This window comes from Gossypium raimondii, chromosome 5 (genome assembly GCF_025698545.1).
Source record: "Gossypium raimondii isolate GPD5lz chromosome 5, ASM2569854v1, whole genome shotgun sequence".
Taxonomy (NCBI): Eukaryota; Viridiplantae; Streptophyta; class Magnoliopsida; order Malvales; family Malvaceae; genus Gossypium; species Gossypium raimondii.
Window position 1 is genome coordinate 3,133,998 of NC_068569.1, and position 18,580 is coordinate 3,152,577.

The following is an 18,580-nucleotide window of genomic DNA, read 5'->3' on the forward strand; positions in this document are numbered from 1 at the left end:
AATACATGTCCGTCAGATGATTTGAAGGAAAAAAAAAACACTTACCAGATCGTAGTCTTCAAGTTGGTTGATCGTATTTTTACATGTTATAATAACATTATATAGATTTTATAAATCTTAGCATGCTAATAATTCTAATATGAAATAGTCATTTTTAAAAATTATTTTCTGGTGTAGTTGTGCAGTGATGGCAATTATGAGGTCAACCCACTTCAGCAAAATTCAGGTGGTGTTTCCCATGATGGAGGAGCACTTAATAATTTGTATCAGTGGCCAAAGGAAGAAACAGGGAAGAATTGCTTAAAACTGTTCACTGATATAACATTTGCAAAAGTGGACAAACTTAAAAATAAAAAAGGCAGTCATGCAATAAAAATAGTAGGGGAGTACTTCAATGGACAAGTTACTGAAATGAAATTTTATCAGCAAAATGTTATTTCCTCGCAGCTGATTTCTAGTTTTTTGCTAATAAGTTTACACACAACTATAGGGGGGAATCACTATTCCCAAAATGGCTTAATAGAGTTTCTCAGGAGTTTGATATCACTTAAAAATTTTGACCAGAAACTGCCACTAGAGAAGGCAAATTTTACTAAAGCCAACCTGGGCAGCCAGTGCCAGTGCATCAGCAAGTTCAGAACCCTGATCTAACTTCTAATACACAGCCTATTTGGCTGAAAAAAAAGGGTCTCAGCTTGTTCTACCAGTCAACTAGGAACTGGGTTTTTAGATTTTTCTTTAAATACTTCTGTACACTTAACAAAGTGGTTCCATAAATCAGATGGCAGCCACTGCACAAGAACTGAAGATCTTGGAGGATTGCCTACTTTAAAACAAGCAGAAATATCCATATATCACTGTAACAGGCTTTCCCTTCAGTTACTTTATGGCAACATGGGATCACCTGCTGATGCAAGCATTTGCATCTCTGTTTCCTCAGCTGATTGCTTAGTAGAATAACCTACCCCTGAATCACCTGCAGATAATAACAACTTAATCCATTTAATAGTGAAGAAAGGCAAATTATAACATCTATTACTCTAATGGTAGGAGGAGAAAGAAGAAGAAGAAAGAGAAGGTACATTACCATATATAGAACCATGGGATTGCTGTTCCATTGATGGATTCTTGAAATCTGCAAAAGTAAAATAAGTTTAGGTAGGTGTTATTTAAAAGAAAAACTGGACACTGAACAATAAGAAAATTGAATATTATATTTCTAAAGCATTGGTAGATACTGCAGTTCACTTTATATTCTTGTTCATAGCGATATTAGACAAAATATCAAGAATGTTACTTTCTTTTTCTCAGAGGCTCCAGGAATAGAATGCTGTCAACATACTCCAGCATTTTGAGGTGATTTTATTGCTATTGGAGAATCATTTTCAAGTTGTTAGCTGGACTAGTTCATCTTGCATGCCTACCTAATTGCCCCTACCTAAACAGTTTCAATCCAAATTTGTATTTGCCTCAGTCAAATACTGCATCAAGCCTATATTCTCATAAGAGAATTTTATCAATGTTTATCAACTAGCAACAGTTAATATGAGCAGTGGATTCAGCACTTCTTAATAATCTTTCGTGCAAGCACCTTGTTTGCATGTTACCACAACAATTTCAACTATCACTGATCGGTTCTGCATCCTAGCTCCATTCTCATTGTCATCCACGGTCTATTCTAAAACTATAATTTCTTTAGACAGATTCAAAATGGGATAGCAACTTGACTACCTAAAATTATTAGCATACCAATCCTCCCACAGGAAAAAGCTAAAGCTGCAAAGAAATCAAGGCTCATTATGCCGTTCTATATGTCTGCTGCTACAGTGCTTCCATATGAGATGAATAAGAATATGAATAAGAATATCAAGCTTATAATCAACATTGATAAGAATAAGCAAATTGAATTCAACACCCTTAGCTTTTCTGACCTAAACCCAAACTTTATTTGTTTCTGCCCAAAATGCAAGTGCATTCCCGCCCCCCCCCCCCAAAAAAAAATAATAATAATAATAAATAGGGGAAAAGGTTGAAATCTTGACAACTTTGTGAAATTGCTTACCAAAAGTATGGCGTAGCCCTTTGACCGCATCAAAGTTCTTGTATGTATAACCAACAAAATTTAGATCTTTGGGCGTTAAAAGCATCTGCATTAAGTAAGAAAAAAGATAGATAAACTCCAACATGTTTTTGCATGTTAGTCAATACTCGCAACTATGTATAAATAATATCAAGATATAAATATAACATGAAACAAGCAAGTTGGTTTTTGTGGACAAAAATGCATACTCATCACATCTATGCAATTGTCGTTCTCACAAGTTATTAATAGAGATTTTTTTTTTTTAAGAAGAGAGACCAACAATTGTTTTGTAAATTGACATATTTTCAAAAGGAATAGAAGTTCAATAATTGCATATTCATAGCCTTATCAGATCATATTGCATGACAAAAACTAGCCACATACTAAGAAAAAAGTGTAAATAAAAAGAAATACACTAGTTGGAAATTTTATATGTTACAAACCTTCCGTGAAGGTCCCGAGCTAGTTCTTGCTGGTGCTGGAGCATCCAACTGGTGAGAATTCCAAAAGTATTCAATTTATGAGAAAAAAAGATATTTTTAATTTTGCCAAGATGGATAAAAAAAATAGTGAAGGGATTAGTATTTGGAATAAGCAAAAACAAAAGAAACAGAAAAGGGGGGGTTCAAGTTATACTTCATCAAACTTCATAAAATTTTGAGTATCTAACTCCCCATTCACTTCAGGTTTAAATGCTGCCTCCATCTCATAGAGTTTATCCCATACAACGTCATTGAACCAAGGATGAGCCTGATAACATCAAATGTCAACAACCTAATTAGGAACAGGAAGTTGGTAGAAAAGGAATAACATCTCAATATATCATGATCTTACTTTAATTTGATGTGCCCCTCCAGTACCCAATCTGTGGTCAACATCACACAGCAATCTACATATGAGATCCTTTGCCTCATGACTTATCCTTGAATCTTCAGGAAATCTTAGGTGACTTTTCCAGTGCACGATCTAAAAATGATTTATGACCGATATGTTAGGGAAAGAATGGTATCACCATCAAGAGTAACATGGTGAAAATGTTCTTTCTAAAACTTGGGTGGGGGCAACAGACATAATGCAGCATGCATAACAAAATCAAAAGCAGTCATGGTGCATAGGTGTTACAACTAAACTTTTGAGGAGAAAAACACAACAACTAGCTTTTTCAAAAAGCTCGAAGAACACAAGATCAACGATGGTGCTGGTAAGACACCAATAACATAGTTATCCTATACAAGTAAGCATTTGTCCTGCATTAGAATTCTTTAGTAATAGCAGTCTCCACCTGTAAAGAGAAGATTCTATACAATAAACTAGCCCAAACTAGAGAAAAGAAGTTCCATAGTGGAATATCTGGAATTTGGGGAGAGCACACAAGGAAGATAATCATAAGAATACATCTATGGTAAACCAGAACTAAGAAAATAAAGCCAGACATATGTCTTACCTTCCTGCATGTGGTAATTGGATCATCTGAATAAAATGGTGGATATCCAATTAGCATTTCGTACATTATTGCTCCTAATGACCACCTAAAAGAAATCCAATAGAACAGTCAGCATTACTTAAGTTATAATAAGTTAACAACATAAAAGAAGCTGTGTCTACACAATAGAAAGTAAAACAAAACTTTAGGCAATTGTTAGTTCCCACATTCAAATTTGTTAACAGGAAAAGGTGATAGATGATTCACAATTAGAAAAGTAGAACAGATCCCTTCAAAAAATAGAAAAAGAAAAGTAGAACAGGTATGCCTCATACTGGTTACAAGCATGACTGAAAGAGACAGAAAAGAAATATAACTAACCAGTCACATTCCATGCCATATCCTTTCTTCAGTAACACTTCAGGAGCTATGTAATCAGGCGTTCCCACGGTTGAAAATGCCTTCAAAATAATAATAATAATTCTTATTATAATATTTCAAATCTGCTCCACAAACTGTATGCTTTCATAGCATAATCTGATTGCATTACTGCTTATTTAGATATTCAATGAGTTACCAAAATCTTTTGTCACTCTTTGAGTTTTAAGATTCATTGGTAGTTAACAATGCTGCTATTGCAAATACCTTTTAAGGAGAAGAAACTTTTAAATGCTTAAGGAATGATGGTTGCCATTAGTTGCCATCTAGAAAGTCCAGTACATAATGGAATCGTTCACATTTAGCAACAAGAGAAGTTAGGCATGGTTCGAAAGAAGTGATCAGATAAAGTAAGGGAAACAGTGCCATTAGTCCAAGCATCAATCAAGCATCAAAACTGGAAAAATTTGCTGCTGCCTTATTGCGCTTTACCGATACAATTGGAATGTACTTTGAGAATACATGCATTAAAAGATAAAGACTGGAGAAAAATATTTACATACCAACTTTCTTCTGTTCATCTGCCAATGCTGAAGCTGCTCACGAGGGCTTCTAAAACTGCTCTTATCAGTAATACATCCATCAATATCCATAGGTTCTGTCATATTCTCATCATCCATGGGCTTATTCTCATAGATTGCTGGTAAATTTGCACAATCAATAGGCTTACAAAGGCCAAAATCTGATAACTTCATGTGACCATTTTTGTCCAGAAGAAGGTTGTCAGGTTTAATGTCTCTGGAAAGTGAATGTAAAGAAATAAGATAAGGAAAAAAATTACTTGTAACAATTATCAACGTAAACTGCCACATCACCCTAGCTCAAAATGGACTAATTACGCAACATAGTAGGGAAAGCTAAAATATTAACCTGTGAATGTAATTATGCTTGTGAATAGACTCAATGGCCAAGACACTCTGCGCAATGTAAAACTTGGCTACATTTTCAGTTAAGGTATCCTCCCTCATTAGCAGAGTCATCATATCACCACCAGGAAGATATTCCATGATCAAATACAAGTACTCGGCATCCTGAAATGAATAATAAAGTTTTACTATGCAGTGGCTTGCAACTTCTGCCAGCAAGTTCCTCTCAGCTCTAACATGTTCTACCTAAGGAGTGAAAGTACATTTTAGATTAGTAGTATGGAGAGGAGACTAATGGAAGCTGACAAAATATTAGAATTTGAAGCATGAGATATTTATAAGAAGGTTAGGTATCAACCAAGGAGCAGACAGCAGCTGAACATCAGAGAATAGACAAGGGATTCAAAAGCATGAAGTTAACATGTAGAGAGTGTGTGTATAAGTTTTAAAACCAAGAGGTGTAATATAGAAGCAGATGGTGGGCAAAAGTTCCACTCTCCTCAACTCTAACTTTACAATTAAATGAATGTTAATTGCATGTTACCTGTCCCCTCATAAGCATTTCAGATTTCTTTAACTTCTTCATTGCAAAAATATTTCCAGATTTCTTCTCCCGGCACAACCGAACCTGCAGAACAAGTATGAGCAGTAAAATACTCCGGGCAGCCAGCAAATGGTGATATAAATAAGAAGCCCAAAACAGAATGTAGTTCCAAGACTATGAAGCAGCTTATGTTAGAAGCAACAAATAGTTTGGCACATAACAAGAATTAGCATTCTAACCTCACCAAAGGCTCCCCTGCCAATAATGGTTAAAAGATCAAAATCATCCACACAAATCTTGTGCCTTTTAAGTCTCATAAACTCTGTCTCTTTCCTCTCTAAATCCTTTATCAGATTGATCTGTTCCTCCTTGGGCACATCTGAAGCAGCTAACTTTCTCTCAAGGACCCATCGTCTGCAATGAAATTAAATCATGTTATTTAAACTGAAATTGGCATTACCAACTTCAAGCATACAAATGCAGAGAACATTTTGGAAAAGGCTACATCAGGTTGAGGAAAACAGTGTTACAACTTACAAGGAACAAGAAACTTCATCGCAATAGATCTCATTTACAAAATAACCCAAAAGTCATTCTAGAATTGATTTAAAAATCCTTTATCAAATAAAGCTGAAAATATCATGTACCACATGAAATTAGTAAGTTCTCTAAGGATAAAACTAAAAGTAATAATTTGACTAGCAAATCAGATATTTTAATCTGCGCACTGCACATGCATGCACACACACAGAAAAAAATGAAAAACGAAAAAGATAACCTGATGTCATGGTTGTGGTGAATTGGTATGAACCAATCCAAATCTATCAGTTTTCTACAAATAACATCTGCATATCCTGTAGATCAATGAAGCAAAACATGCTTTCCTTCATTGTCTTAATCAAATATGTGTTGGACAGCACTGCATATGTACCTCATGATAAGTCATTTATATTAGCCCTAAATTTTCCATAGTTTCCAAAATAAAAATTTTGCTTTTAACATTTTTTATCTCCTAAGGACACAAGTAACAGGAGTTCCCTTTGAGGTGATTGTAGTTTCTTTTGTTCCGAGGGAGCTGGTTTGGGGCTTCAACTACAAAATATCAATGGTATAAGGAGAAGTTTGGATCATCAAAATTATCAACTCAAAGAGAACTGTAAAAGACATTAAATAGAAGCTTCTTACTGGAACAACTTTGCATTATAAGTAAAGCATGCACCAGATCAGTTTTAATAAGCACATACCATTAATTGATGAGAAAAGCAAAGGAGAATACATAACACAATTTTCTTTTCCTGATACTTCGAAATCCATTTTTCGAAAAATTACCTGATTTGGGAAACTGCTAAATTCTCCTATTAACTGCCCCAATTTCCTATCATGGAAACCTAGTTTGACATTAATCCACTCCCCAAATACTAACAAAGGGGAAAAAAAACTAAGCCTCATACATAGTAAAGCAAAGCAAACACCAGACTCATCAGCTCAAAACCGGAAAATTGAATTAAAAAGAAGAAGCAGTTGAAATTAGGATCAGCTGACGACAAAGTTCATTGATTCCACCAACAAAAATGCTCTAATCTATCATCACAAGTTCCTATCTTTCTCTTTTTTGATTTCACAGCAACCAAACAAAAATCGTAAATAATGCAAAAAAAAAAAAGGAGAAAGAAATTGCAATTTTTTGTTTAAGTAAAACAATACCTTTCTTTGCGTTCTTGAATATTCTTCATCTGAGCTCTATAATGATTCTCGATAAACTGTTTAGCAGCCGCCACTTTCTCCATCGTCAAGCTTGACCCTAACACCTCCTCTTCTCCACTCTCTTCTTCCTCTATACCCTCCATTTCCCCTCTCTCTCTCTCTCTCTCTAAAATCTCCCGTTCTCCGTCTGTCTGTCTGTCTCTCTCTCTCAGTATATATATTTATATATTTCCTCTTCTAAAAGCTTTCAACTTTTTTCTGTATATCTCTTTACTTAAAGAAAGATAAAAACTTTCTGATTTACTGCAACAGCCAAGGAAGAGAGATGATGGAAGAGAAAACAGAGAGCTCTTTCACTGATTTTCCTCTTAATCTTCTACTTCCACTCTCACCATCCTTTCCTGTTTATACCCAATAAAAATCATCCACGTGGATAAATACCATCATGGCAGCGTATTGATTCTTGTTTTGGAGCGGGTTCAGGGTGGGACTGGGAGCAGTGGAGGATATGTTTTTATTTTATTTTTAAGCAATAAATTTAGCGAGTGTTGTCAGCGTAGGAATGGGGGGAAAGAAACTCTCACGCGCGGCGATGAAAGCGTGAATTCCCTTCGAGATGCGGTGGAGAGAGGTGTCGTTTTCCGGTCATAAATGATTATTTAACACATTTTAGGACAAGAAAGCTGCAATCGGGCCCACTGGGTTCTGGGTTATGATTGGACAGTGCCGCTCACTCGCCTCGAATACAATGTGGGTTTTTGTCTGTTTCCAATTTTTTTTAATTATCTGGTCAGTGATTGGCTGTCTTTTGCTGCTTAAAAAAAAGGGTCGATCTCTTCTATTAATGCTCACACACAAACTCACTGTTTGCATTATTGTTTGTTCCCTTTGATCTTAGTTGTAACAAAAGAAATTCATATACTGAAATCTTACGACAACCTTAACATGCTGCTGTCTTTTATATTTATTGTTATTATTTCCCTTTCAAGATTATAAAGGTGGTAAATAAATCATGGATTCTTCAATTAAATTATTATTTATAAGAATATTTACCAAATACAATAGTTTGATGATTTCTATGCGTTAGAACTTACAATTCTAGACATGTTTAATTTAATTGATTTGTGTAATTATTTATTTCAATGGATTTTATAATTCATGCTTTAAATTTGTTTGAAGTGAATCATTTTACTGAAAAATAAATAAAATCCAATAGTAAAAAGGGAGCTTCGAAAATTACTCTTTTATTAATTAATGTTAATACTGTGTTAACTACATATTTAAAGCTCTAATAAAATAACTGATTATGGGAATCAAATCATTGAGTACAATAAGCTAACATAGTAATTAAAGCTGCAGTCAAACACTCCGCTCCTAATATTTTAATTTAATTAAAATTAAAAATAAGTTGTTATGTTTAATACATATATATATATTTTTTGTATTAATCAATAAATTAGAGTTAAAATTATGGTGACTTGACTAAAAGAGAGCATATATATGTATATCTCATGTGTGGTGAGTTGTACTTTTTGGTAACACAGAAACCGGTAAAATCTAGTATCGGTAATCTAGGATTCTAAATAAGATGTGCTTTTTGGACATGTGAGGGTAGGAAAGATTACCTGTATCTATGCAGGCAATATTGTCTTAAAAAATAATTAATTTTCACAGTGAAATCTAGCTGTTAAACCAGCAACACTCTGCCATAGAACTCATATATGATATGTATATCTCATGTGTGGTGAGTTGTACCATAATTAGACCAAATGATTCAGTACTCCAAAAAAAAAACCAAGTTCACCTGGGTCTCTCAACTTGTCCATTTTTTATTGGTCAATGACAGTTCTCGGTCATGTGATGACATCCCACATTAATGGGTCACTTTTGTAGTATTTCAGTATTTTTGTATACAGATGAGAAAATCATTGAAGTTGTACATTTTCTAAATGTGGGTGACATGAGAGAAATCAAAAATTGTAAACAAAGAGTGGGGGAAAATGAAATTGTTTTATCTTCCTTTCATGTTTGACAGCATTTAGGACAGGCAGTTTAGCAGCAGCTCTCAAAAAGACAGCTGTTCCATTTGGTGTAGTGGGCAAGTTTTCAGAAGAAAAAAAGCCCTGTCTGTGGTTGCCTTTGTGCAATCAATCTAATACTTTTTGCAGTGTAAGAAGAACAATAGCTGCAATTTTAGTTTCAGATATGAGGTAGTGAAAATTGCTTAGACTACACTGTGACCCTCTTTGAAGCTTTTTAATGTCTTGAAAATTAATGTTAATTTTAGTTATAAAGCTTTTGTCATATAAATTGATCTTTAGTATATTTATTCGCCCTTGAAATCCCAATTTTTAACAACAAAAAAAAATTATTCCATGAAGACTAAATATTTTTTTAAATTCGTAAGTATTTCTTTACTATTTTCTTAAAAATTAATATATATATCATCACTGTACTCAACTCAACACAATAGATGAAGCAATTAGGACTTAAAAGCAAAACCAAAACTTTCTTCGAATAAAAAGAAAACCTTTTGGACCATTCGATCAAAACAAAAGGGTAAAGTTTCATTATTGGGCTGTTTAGAATATTTTAAGCCTGAACAAAACGGAGCCCAGGTAGTCCTCCCCTACTCTCAATCACCAAAATCGCCAATGGCAATAGCTGATAAGCAAAGAGGTTTCAATATGAAAGGGAAAGGGGAAGTTGCAGAAACACATGGGAGGGGGTGGGGGTACCTTATTACAGGCAACGTGCTGTTACAGCTGACAGAAGTGCTCATGCTTGTCTTTTTCACATGTTTACGTTTTCTTTCTTTTGATTACTGGAATCTCGCTTGTTTGATTATAAAGATTGTCTTCTGGGATCATTGTCTGCAAATTTTCAATCTATATGATATTTTGAATTTAGCTTCTTCTTCTTTTTTCTCCCGTTGTAGTGGATGTGATTATTATGATATCATTTAAACTGGACTTTGCTGGAGTTGATTACGTAAACCTTTCATGGATATTTAAGGAAGGCTCCCTAACGCCACAATGACAATTTATTTACAAGGAACAAAGACATGTAAGTTTACTAATGGGTCTTTTCTCTCTATTTGACTTCCTAGTTATCGGTGGAGCTCTTTCCTCTGTTAGAATAACACCTAAGTTGTATCAAACCAGTTACCATACATTTTTCTGCTTAAAGCTTTCTATGCATCATGATATCGACATGTTTTAATCATGTAATGGTTGCTATAATTGCCTAGTTCCCATGCAGATTGCAGCCCAATGCCTGTCTGAATCAGGCAACTCAAGGCAAGCTATTTTGCAAAACTCAATACAATTTCATTACAAACGTGGGGTTGACAACTAAAACTGAAATCTCATATTTTTAGGGCATCATACACCACGAGAGTGGTAGATTAAACGTGAAAAGAATATTTAGTTTGTTGAAGAATGTTCAGACAAAGACAAATCAATAAAACAGGGGCGTTTGAAGTCATCCAAGAAAGATTACAGGTTTGACTAATAAAAGATGTTATGCCCTGAAATTCGCCAAGGACTTCAGCATTCCTATGTCTTGGGGATGAAGTCACCACGACAGCTATTCATTTCTTTGTTTAATAAACCAATAAATCAGGTGATAAACTTGCTTCTCCTGTCCTATTAGAATCATTTTGATTTGTCGTGTAGCTTGTAAATTTAATACTCAGTTGCGAGTGGATGTCAAGTATTAAAATAACCATAAAATCACCAGGCAACCTAACCAAGGGCATAAGCTCATACTGTTAATATAATAACATATGAGAAAAATGAGAAAAACAAACAGTGCTAAAGCTTGAACCATATTTTGATTTTAAGCTGGTCTTGAGAGGAGATATGCAAAGATAAATCTGAAAGGGGCACTCCCAAAGTAATGGTAACAAAAATGGGCCTAAAGGGTCCCTTCCATTCATTTGACTCAACAGGCTAAGTTCGTTCACAACAAAATTCAAGAAGAAAAAGAAAATTTTCATATAACCTTGTTTGAAATTGAACATCTAAAAGAATAATTTTGATTTTTGATTTCATTCATAGTCTTTATTCCATAATGGAAGCAGTATAGAACCAAGGAATACACATATCTTAATGTAAGTGAAAACCTAACAGGCTAACACTGTAACTCAAAACTAAATAAATGTTTCATTCATTGGAGGGAACAAATATAGAATTTTACACATCCCTTCAAACAAATTTACAATTAATCCCTGCAATAATGTCATACTACCTTGCAAAAAAAAAAAAAAGAATTTATAATCTTTCAAAAAAACAAATATTGGATATTCTCTGCCCCCCAAATTCCATTTTTGTAAATTACAGAAAAGCAGTGCCAGCAAGACCATGATGTAAAAGATTATGAGCAATAGCATCTCTAGCTTTCATCGAACTTACCGATTTCAAAGCAACTTCAGGGACCATTTCATCATCAGCAAGCGCAAATTTCAAGTCTGGGTCGATCCCTTCATCCATCATTTCACAAATATTATGTAAAACACAACAAGCTCCCAGCACAACAGGCAAATCCTGTAACTTAACCTCTGTCCTTTTCTGCAAACAACACCACCTCCCTTTAAGTCTCCCAAATGCTTCCTTAGCAATCTTTTGAATCTCCCCAATCTTTTCATTGAAAGCATGTTGTGTCCAAGTCAAATGCTGTTGTGTGTAAGGAACCAAAACCCAATCCATTAATGGATACCCTGAACTCCCAACAATCCAAACTCCTTTTAGTAATCCCCCATTTGCCCTTTGATACAAAGCTGATTTTTCAAGCACTTGATCATCGGTCATCGAACCCGGCCACCCTATACAAACATCTGTAAAAACTCCCCTAGGATCGACCACGCCTTGTACGGTTATCGAGTACGAGGTTTTCTGGTTCCGCTCCGTGTGTCTCTTGTTGAAATACGCCGCCACGCTTATTTTCGGTGCGATAATCGGGATGTGCGTTGTGTACATTGATCCGACGACGTTTGGTATCCCCGAAATGCCCTCGAACTCTTCTTTTATTTTCCGCAAGGAATCCTCTTCTGGCCAGTGTAAGTATTTCGGCATCAAAACGCTGCGTATTGCCGAACACACTTCGAGGACCAGCTTATGACACGTCGAGATGCCTAAACCGAACCGTTTCGAAACGAGCCGTAACGGTTCGCCTGTGGCTAGCCGCCAAATGCAAACCGCCACTCTTTGCTTAACGGGGATCGCGTTCCGTAACGTCGTGTCTTCTTTGGCGATAACGGAGTTGAGTTCTTCGCAGATGAGCTCGAAGGTTGACTTGCTCATCCTGAAAGCCTTCTTGAATTCTTCTTCGGGGTAATCGGGTCGGTTGCAGTCGTCCCACCAAGCCTTCGATCTGTCTTTTACCCATAATCGCCTTTGCTGACCCGACCCGGATTGTTTGTTCTGTTGGTTGGGTGATTGGTTTTCCGTTTGGCTAACGGCAGCGACAGCGACGGATGCCGCCATGGTTCGGGACTTCTTCCGCTTCACACGGTCGGTTTCGTCGATTTCGGAGTAGTAGTCTTGGAGATTGGTGTAAAATTCGAGCATAGTTCGAGTTTTTCTCTTGTGATTGGACTCCAAGATCGATTTCTCTTCATTGGATGCTTCGTTTTGCTCTTCATGGTCTCGCTTTTCTTGCTCTTCAAGCAACAGTAGCGAAGTGATAATACCGTTCAAATCTTTCTTCTTGGGTTCATTGTCGGTGGAACAGCTATCTTCATCGTCGGAAAATGTTTCCTCCCGTCGTCTCTTATAATTCTCGCCGTTAATCATTTCAAAGCAAGAAATAGTGAGGAAAAAACAAAAATTCGTTTCTTTGGGGAATAGCAAAGCTGGGCGTTTTATATATGAAAAGAAAATGAAAATAAGGGAAAATATTTAATTTAAACAGGCGAAATTTTAAATAAATTAAAAAAGGGTAAACTACACCTATAGTCACTTTTGTTTACCTTACGTTACGTTTTAGTCACTTATGTTTGAAATGTTACGTTTTAGTCATTTACGTTATCATGTTGTAACATTTTAGTCATTGAGCCATTAATAAATCGTTAATGGTGTAACGATAGCTGACGTGTACGTTAAATCATCATTTCAAACAAAATTTTAGGTTAAATTATACAATTGATCTCCATATTTTTTCCGTTTTAAGTAATTTAATTTTTTTTCTTTTATGTTCTTTAAACTTTCCTCTTTTTTTCCATTCTCTTTTGTTTCTCCCTCTGTTTTCATACCTTTTCCATTTCTTTTAACATATTAGGAAGTTGAATTGGCAATGAAAAAAGAAGTAAGAAGTCGACTGTCATCATTTGCCTATAACCAAAACCCATAAACTCATACCATGCTTCTTTTTTCACTACCAATTCGACTTTCTGGTATATTAAAAGAGATAAAGAAGGTAGAAAAACAGAGGGAGAAGTAGAAGAGAATGGAAAAAAAAGGAAAAAAAAAGAAGAAAGAAAGTTAAAAGAACATAAAAGAATTAAATTGCTCAAAACGAAAAATTATGGGGACCAATTCTATAATTTAACCTAAAGTTTTTGTTTGAAATGATGATTTAACGTGCCATGTCAGCTTACCATTACACCATTAACGACAATTAACGGCTCAGTGACTAAAATGTTACAACACGATAACATAAGTGACTAAAATGTAACATTTCAAACATAAGTGACTGAAATGTAACCTAAGGTAAACAAAAGTGACCACGGGTGTAGTTTACCCATTAAAAAATGAATTTTGCTTTTGGTAAACTACATAGAACTTTCATAGATTCTCATTTTGTGTACCATTTGCTAAAAGGGCATTGACGTTAACAAATGTTTTCATTTTAGTCACTCTCGGTTATAGAGATTGACGAAAATTCTAATTGGTACGTCAAATCATTCTTTTTATTTTCCACATAAGTATATAATTTCCACCTCCTTATTCTGGTTCTAACTCTTTAAATCTTCACCCTCTAATGCATCCCCTCCACTTTGAACCACCATCAACTCATTATGCTACTCTAACTCGAACCAACTTCCATGAAACCCAAAATCTCAACCACTGGTCCCATCATCCACAACAATCCTGAATTACCACCGTCAAAACCAACCATCACCCACCTACACCACATAAATATAGTTAGAAGCCAATGCCAAGGACGACAAGATTTGTAGATTGAAAATGTTTTCAATCATGACTTAAGGGGTAAACTTAGAAAGTTTTAAGCCATTCTTTAAAGAACAAAGATAACAAATATATATATTATAGAGAGAGAGAGAGAGAGAGAGAGAGAGAGAAAGAGTGAGGAGATTTTGGGCTATCGAACAATTGTGCCCGATCAAAGTTTCGATGCTGAAGAAATGTGGTTCTCATGGCATTGCTAAAACAATAAGGGATAAAAGGAGTGAAACTTAGCTATTTCAAGGAGATTTGCTCCAATAAAGTGAAATAGGAGGATGAGAAGCATTTTAGTGATGTCAACAATTGGAGATGGTCGCTAGAGAAGAAGCGGCGATGACATCACAATAATGTTCTTTAGGGTTTCAAAAAAAAAAAGAAAAATGGATGATAAGATATCCAAAATTATATTATGAGATTTTTTTGTGTTTAAAACAAATAATGAGGTGGAAATTGTATACATGAAAAAAAATAAAAAATGAGTTGGCATGCCAGGTAAAATTTCCGTAGCCCTTACAATCGATAGTGACCAAACTAAAATATTTGCTAACAACGGTGCCTTTTTTGCAAACTTGTCTTTTTAATGCTCAAAATGAAAATTTACAAAAATTGAGTGACTTAATTGTGCAATTTATCATTTGTTTTTCTTTTCTTGTGGGGTTTGGAAAGTGTGGGGGAGAAAGGCATGAAAAGATTGGAGTAAGTGTGAACGCAAAGAGATTCAATCATTCAATTTCAATTGTGTGTTTTTGTGGGCAATTTTATATAAAAAGCAAATTCAAATACGATACATGTATTTAAAGAATATAATAATATTTGAAAGAATTAATCATAAGAAATAAATTCAGCTGGTAAAAAGAGAAAAGTTTTAAATTTTAACTACTTCCAAATACAAATTTTAATTATAGGCAGGAACGAAGCTTTAAAATATTATAAATACACTATTTTTCTTATAAGAATAATTAATAATTAAATGTAAAATGTAAAATGCTTCCTTAAAATAACATTGCATTAATTGTGTTAACTAAATAATTCATCAATCATGTTAAATGCATTAATAATTAAAAAAACTAAAAGACATTTTTCATTAAAATTATGTAATTAATGGTTATAAACATAAATAAGGAGGAAAAGCAGAAAGTCAAAACTTACAACTTTGGATGAAGGCGCCAGCCAACATAGAGTTGCAATTTGTAAATAGGAATAAACATTTTTTAAAGAAAAATAGCGACCAGTGTGAAGTGTGAACGAGGCCTTTTACTTTTTTTAGTTAAACTGTTTAGATAAGGAGGTGGTAGGCGCCTAGGCGGTAGGTGTGGGACGGTGGCCTTAGATTGGAATTAGATTACGTGGATTTTCCTATTTTCTTTTCTTCTTTTTATTTTTTTATTTTGGGTAATTTCGGCTCTCTTAAATTTCAAAACTTGTTTGACGATAAGATATCTCCACATTTTATATGTATAATTTGATAAAATTTTAACAAATATATATATATAATTAATTTCTCTGATTAGTAACGGACAAAAAAGAAAAGGCACGAAAATGGTTGTGAAATTTTTAGGCCCACAAATCGGTGCCTTGAGTCATGGCATTGGCAATTATAGATATCCATCTTAATTATTAAAAAATATATGCTTGGCTTGGCTTGATGATACTTTCACATTGACATTGACATTTATAATCATATTGTAAATATTTTATTTCATATTGAATGAATTTTGGGAAAATGATAAATAATGTTGAAAAAATATTACAATGATGATGTATGTTTTATTTGTTTTAATTTTTAAATATGTTTGGAGAGACATTATTTTAATTTTATTAATTGAATTTTTACTCTTATATATAAAGGAGCAAATGTGCATAACATTCGAGAAGAATCTTGATTTCCTTTGGTACAAGTAAAACATTACGCCTGCCTGGATGGAATCAAGGATAAAACTAAGTCTAAACTTGAGTAGAATCTATTTATTTATTTATTTTAGGCTATGCATAAATGCAATATTTCAAAAAGAAAATTAAAATTATAATAAAATTAAATGACGTTTTGATTAATTTAAAATTTTAGTGTTTTAAGTTAAAATTAGTGAATTTAATTTGATTTTGAATTGATTTTATAAATATAAAAGAATAAAAATATATATTTTAAATTAATAGATTCATCATTAGCAGCAGTAACTAATCCCCATGAGTGAGGATTGGTTAAGAGATTATGGGTATAAAATTTTAGTTCCGCACTCAAAAACACTTAAGTTAATCTAACTCTCAATAATTGAGGATTCAAATAAAATTCCTCCAAGGCATTGACCCAAAGCAAAAGCAATTTGAATGAATGCTCTCAATAATTCTATTACTCAATGAGGTGACTTTTATTTATAGTTGAGCCTCCAAAATTAATGGTACAAATTGAAGTATATCAACGGCTAATATTAAAAGCTATCTACAAAATCAATTTTTTAAGATTATAAAATCATATCTTCTAAGATTACAAGTCATATCTAAGATTGCATATATTCGAAGATTACATTCCATATTTGTCATGCTTTGTAGATGGGCTTTCAATCTCTCCAAGCAACGAGCCAGTTCGATTAAGCCAAATGATCTCCCTTAAACATGATGGATCACACAAGTGTGTCGTAGTTGCGGGCTTCCATACGCAACCCATAACAACTACACCATGACAAAAATACTACTATAATAATATTTATTAATTTTTAGATAATTTTTAATTGAATTGATACATGTTATTAACTAAATAAAAAATTTAAGTTTAGTAATGTATATTACATTAGAGGGTTTTTACTAAAAAAAGTAAAAGTAAAAGTAAAACACTCATCACCTAAATAAAGCTAAGTTCAAAAACAAGAAGAGTGTAAATTGGAATTTCAAGAAGTCTAAAATGAACACAGATAACACACTTAATTGCTTGATTACTGGTGTGCTGCTGAATGAATGTTACCTGATTTAGTGAAGAGGGGCTCAAGTGGGGTACACAAAGGTCACCATTTTTCAACATTTACTGCTACTTTTGTTTCTGCCAAAATTTGAAAATAAGAAAAGGTAGCCAAGATTTAAAGCATAACGTTAACTGTCCTTCGATTCTCTGGGACCAGTTCAGAAAAATCAAACCCAAAATACGTAAACAGTAAAAACGAGATTGGCCAAATCTGAAAGGCACATGCAGAGTCAACCATGCGTGTCTCTTTTTGACTTTTTGTATGCATCAAGTTTCGATTAGTAACATTAAAAATGAGGGTGCAGTGGCAGTGAGTAGTTGTTGAATGAGTCTTTTACCTAGAATAAAAGATTGCAGGCAGCGTGCATGCTTCCAAAGCTATTAATATAAGATAGACAATTTTGCAGGTGGATGGATGCTCCATGAAACTCTTAACGTGTCAAATGGTTGAATTTTCCGAATCTTTGGTGGGTTTGGCAAAAACCCAAATGCCATTCATATTCAATTCTTTCAAATAAAGTTAAAAGATGATCATTTCCGGGCATGTACATCCTTAACTAGATAAAACCCCATTAAAGATTACTAATAAATTAAGGAAATCTCCAATTCCTCTATTCGACTCATTATGTTATGATTCTAGAATATGCAAAACGTATGAATAAATATCTAAGCCCATGCCTATCACCATTTTTCTTTCTCTCCAATATTCAATTAAGAGAAACTCTAGAATTTGGTATGGTATGTTGGCGGCTATGGAAATTAGTAAGAAAATAATTTCTTTTTCCGAAGACATTAATCATAATGTTGATGAAATTGTGGGTTAGTTTAGGTAACGCATATCTTAATAAGTCGGGAAAGAGTTTTAAGTAAATTGGGTGGATATCATCAGGTAAAATTTAATGTTAATTTAACGATAAATTTTTTTAATTAAAATATTCTCTCTATTCGTTCTAAAAATGAAAATAACTCTTTTAAAAAATATAATTTTATTTTTGTGCTCAACATTTGTAGATAGAAACATTGGAATTTATTCCCCAGGGATGTTCTTTGAAATTTAAATGATAATGGGATTGTTGAATTCAGAATGAATTTAGAAATTTGTACCATCACTCAAGCGAAATTGTGAGTTTAGGGTGATGGGATGCTAATAGCCCAGGGTGGCAGGAAAATCGTACTTGAGATTGATAATAAATTAATGCTTCATATGCTGAATGGAGCAAAGGAAGACGCCAGTAATTTTTCTTTGGCCAAAAGCATACACGAGTTAAAATCAAACACATCTACAGGGAGGCAGATTTAGTGGCCGATTACATGGCTAGTTGGCCCAACAATGCACTAGGGGTCAAACACACATTACTTGCCGGTCGTATGGAAATTACATA

At 34.0% G+C, this 18,580-nt stretch overlaps 2 protein-coding genes across 3 annotated transcripts; both read right to left on the reverse strand.

The window, feature by feature from the left end:
* Nucleotides 1-407: 407 nt before the first annotated feature.
* LOC105767946 (uncharacterized) lies at nt 408-7,400 on the reverse strand. Of its 2 annotated transcripts, none has more exons than XM_012587557.2 (13): nt 7,059-7,400; nt 5,594-5,768; nt 5,355-5,438; nt 4,815-4,975; nt 4,448-4,682; nt 3,888-3,967; nt 3,528-3,612; nt 2,918-3,049; nt 2,720-2,833; nt 2,527-2,574; nt 2,063-2,147; nt 1,088-1,135; nt 408-976 (listed from the first exon to the last, which is right to left on the reverse strand). In XM_012587557.2, the coding sequence occupies exons 1-13, from the start codon at nt 7,199-7,201 to the stop codon at nt 885-887; spliced, it is 1,482 nt and encodes a 493-aa protein (XP_012443011.1). In that variant the 5' UTR covers nt 7,202-7,400; the 3' UTR covers nt 408-884. The 2 variants fall into 2 exon arrangements, with proteins under 2 accessions (XP_012443011.1, XP_012443010.1); XM_012587556.2 differs by having other exon boundaries at nt 4,815-5,056; nt 7,059-7,399.
* A 3,683-nt stretch (nt 7,401-11,083) lies between these two features.
* LOC105770179 (protein ALP1-like) lies at nt 11,084-12,908 on the reverse strand. Its single transcript, XM_012591259.2, has one exon. It carries the CDS (start codon nt 12,851-12,853, stop codon nt 11,396-11,398), a length of 1,458 nt encoding a protein of 485 aa, XP_012446713.1. The 5' UTR covers nt 12,854-12,908; the 3' UTR covers nt 11,084-11,395.
* Between the last annotated feature and the right edge of the window lie 5,672 nt (nt 12,909-18,580).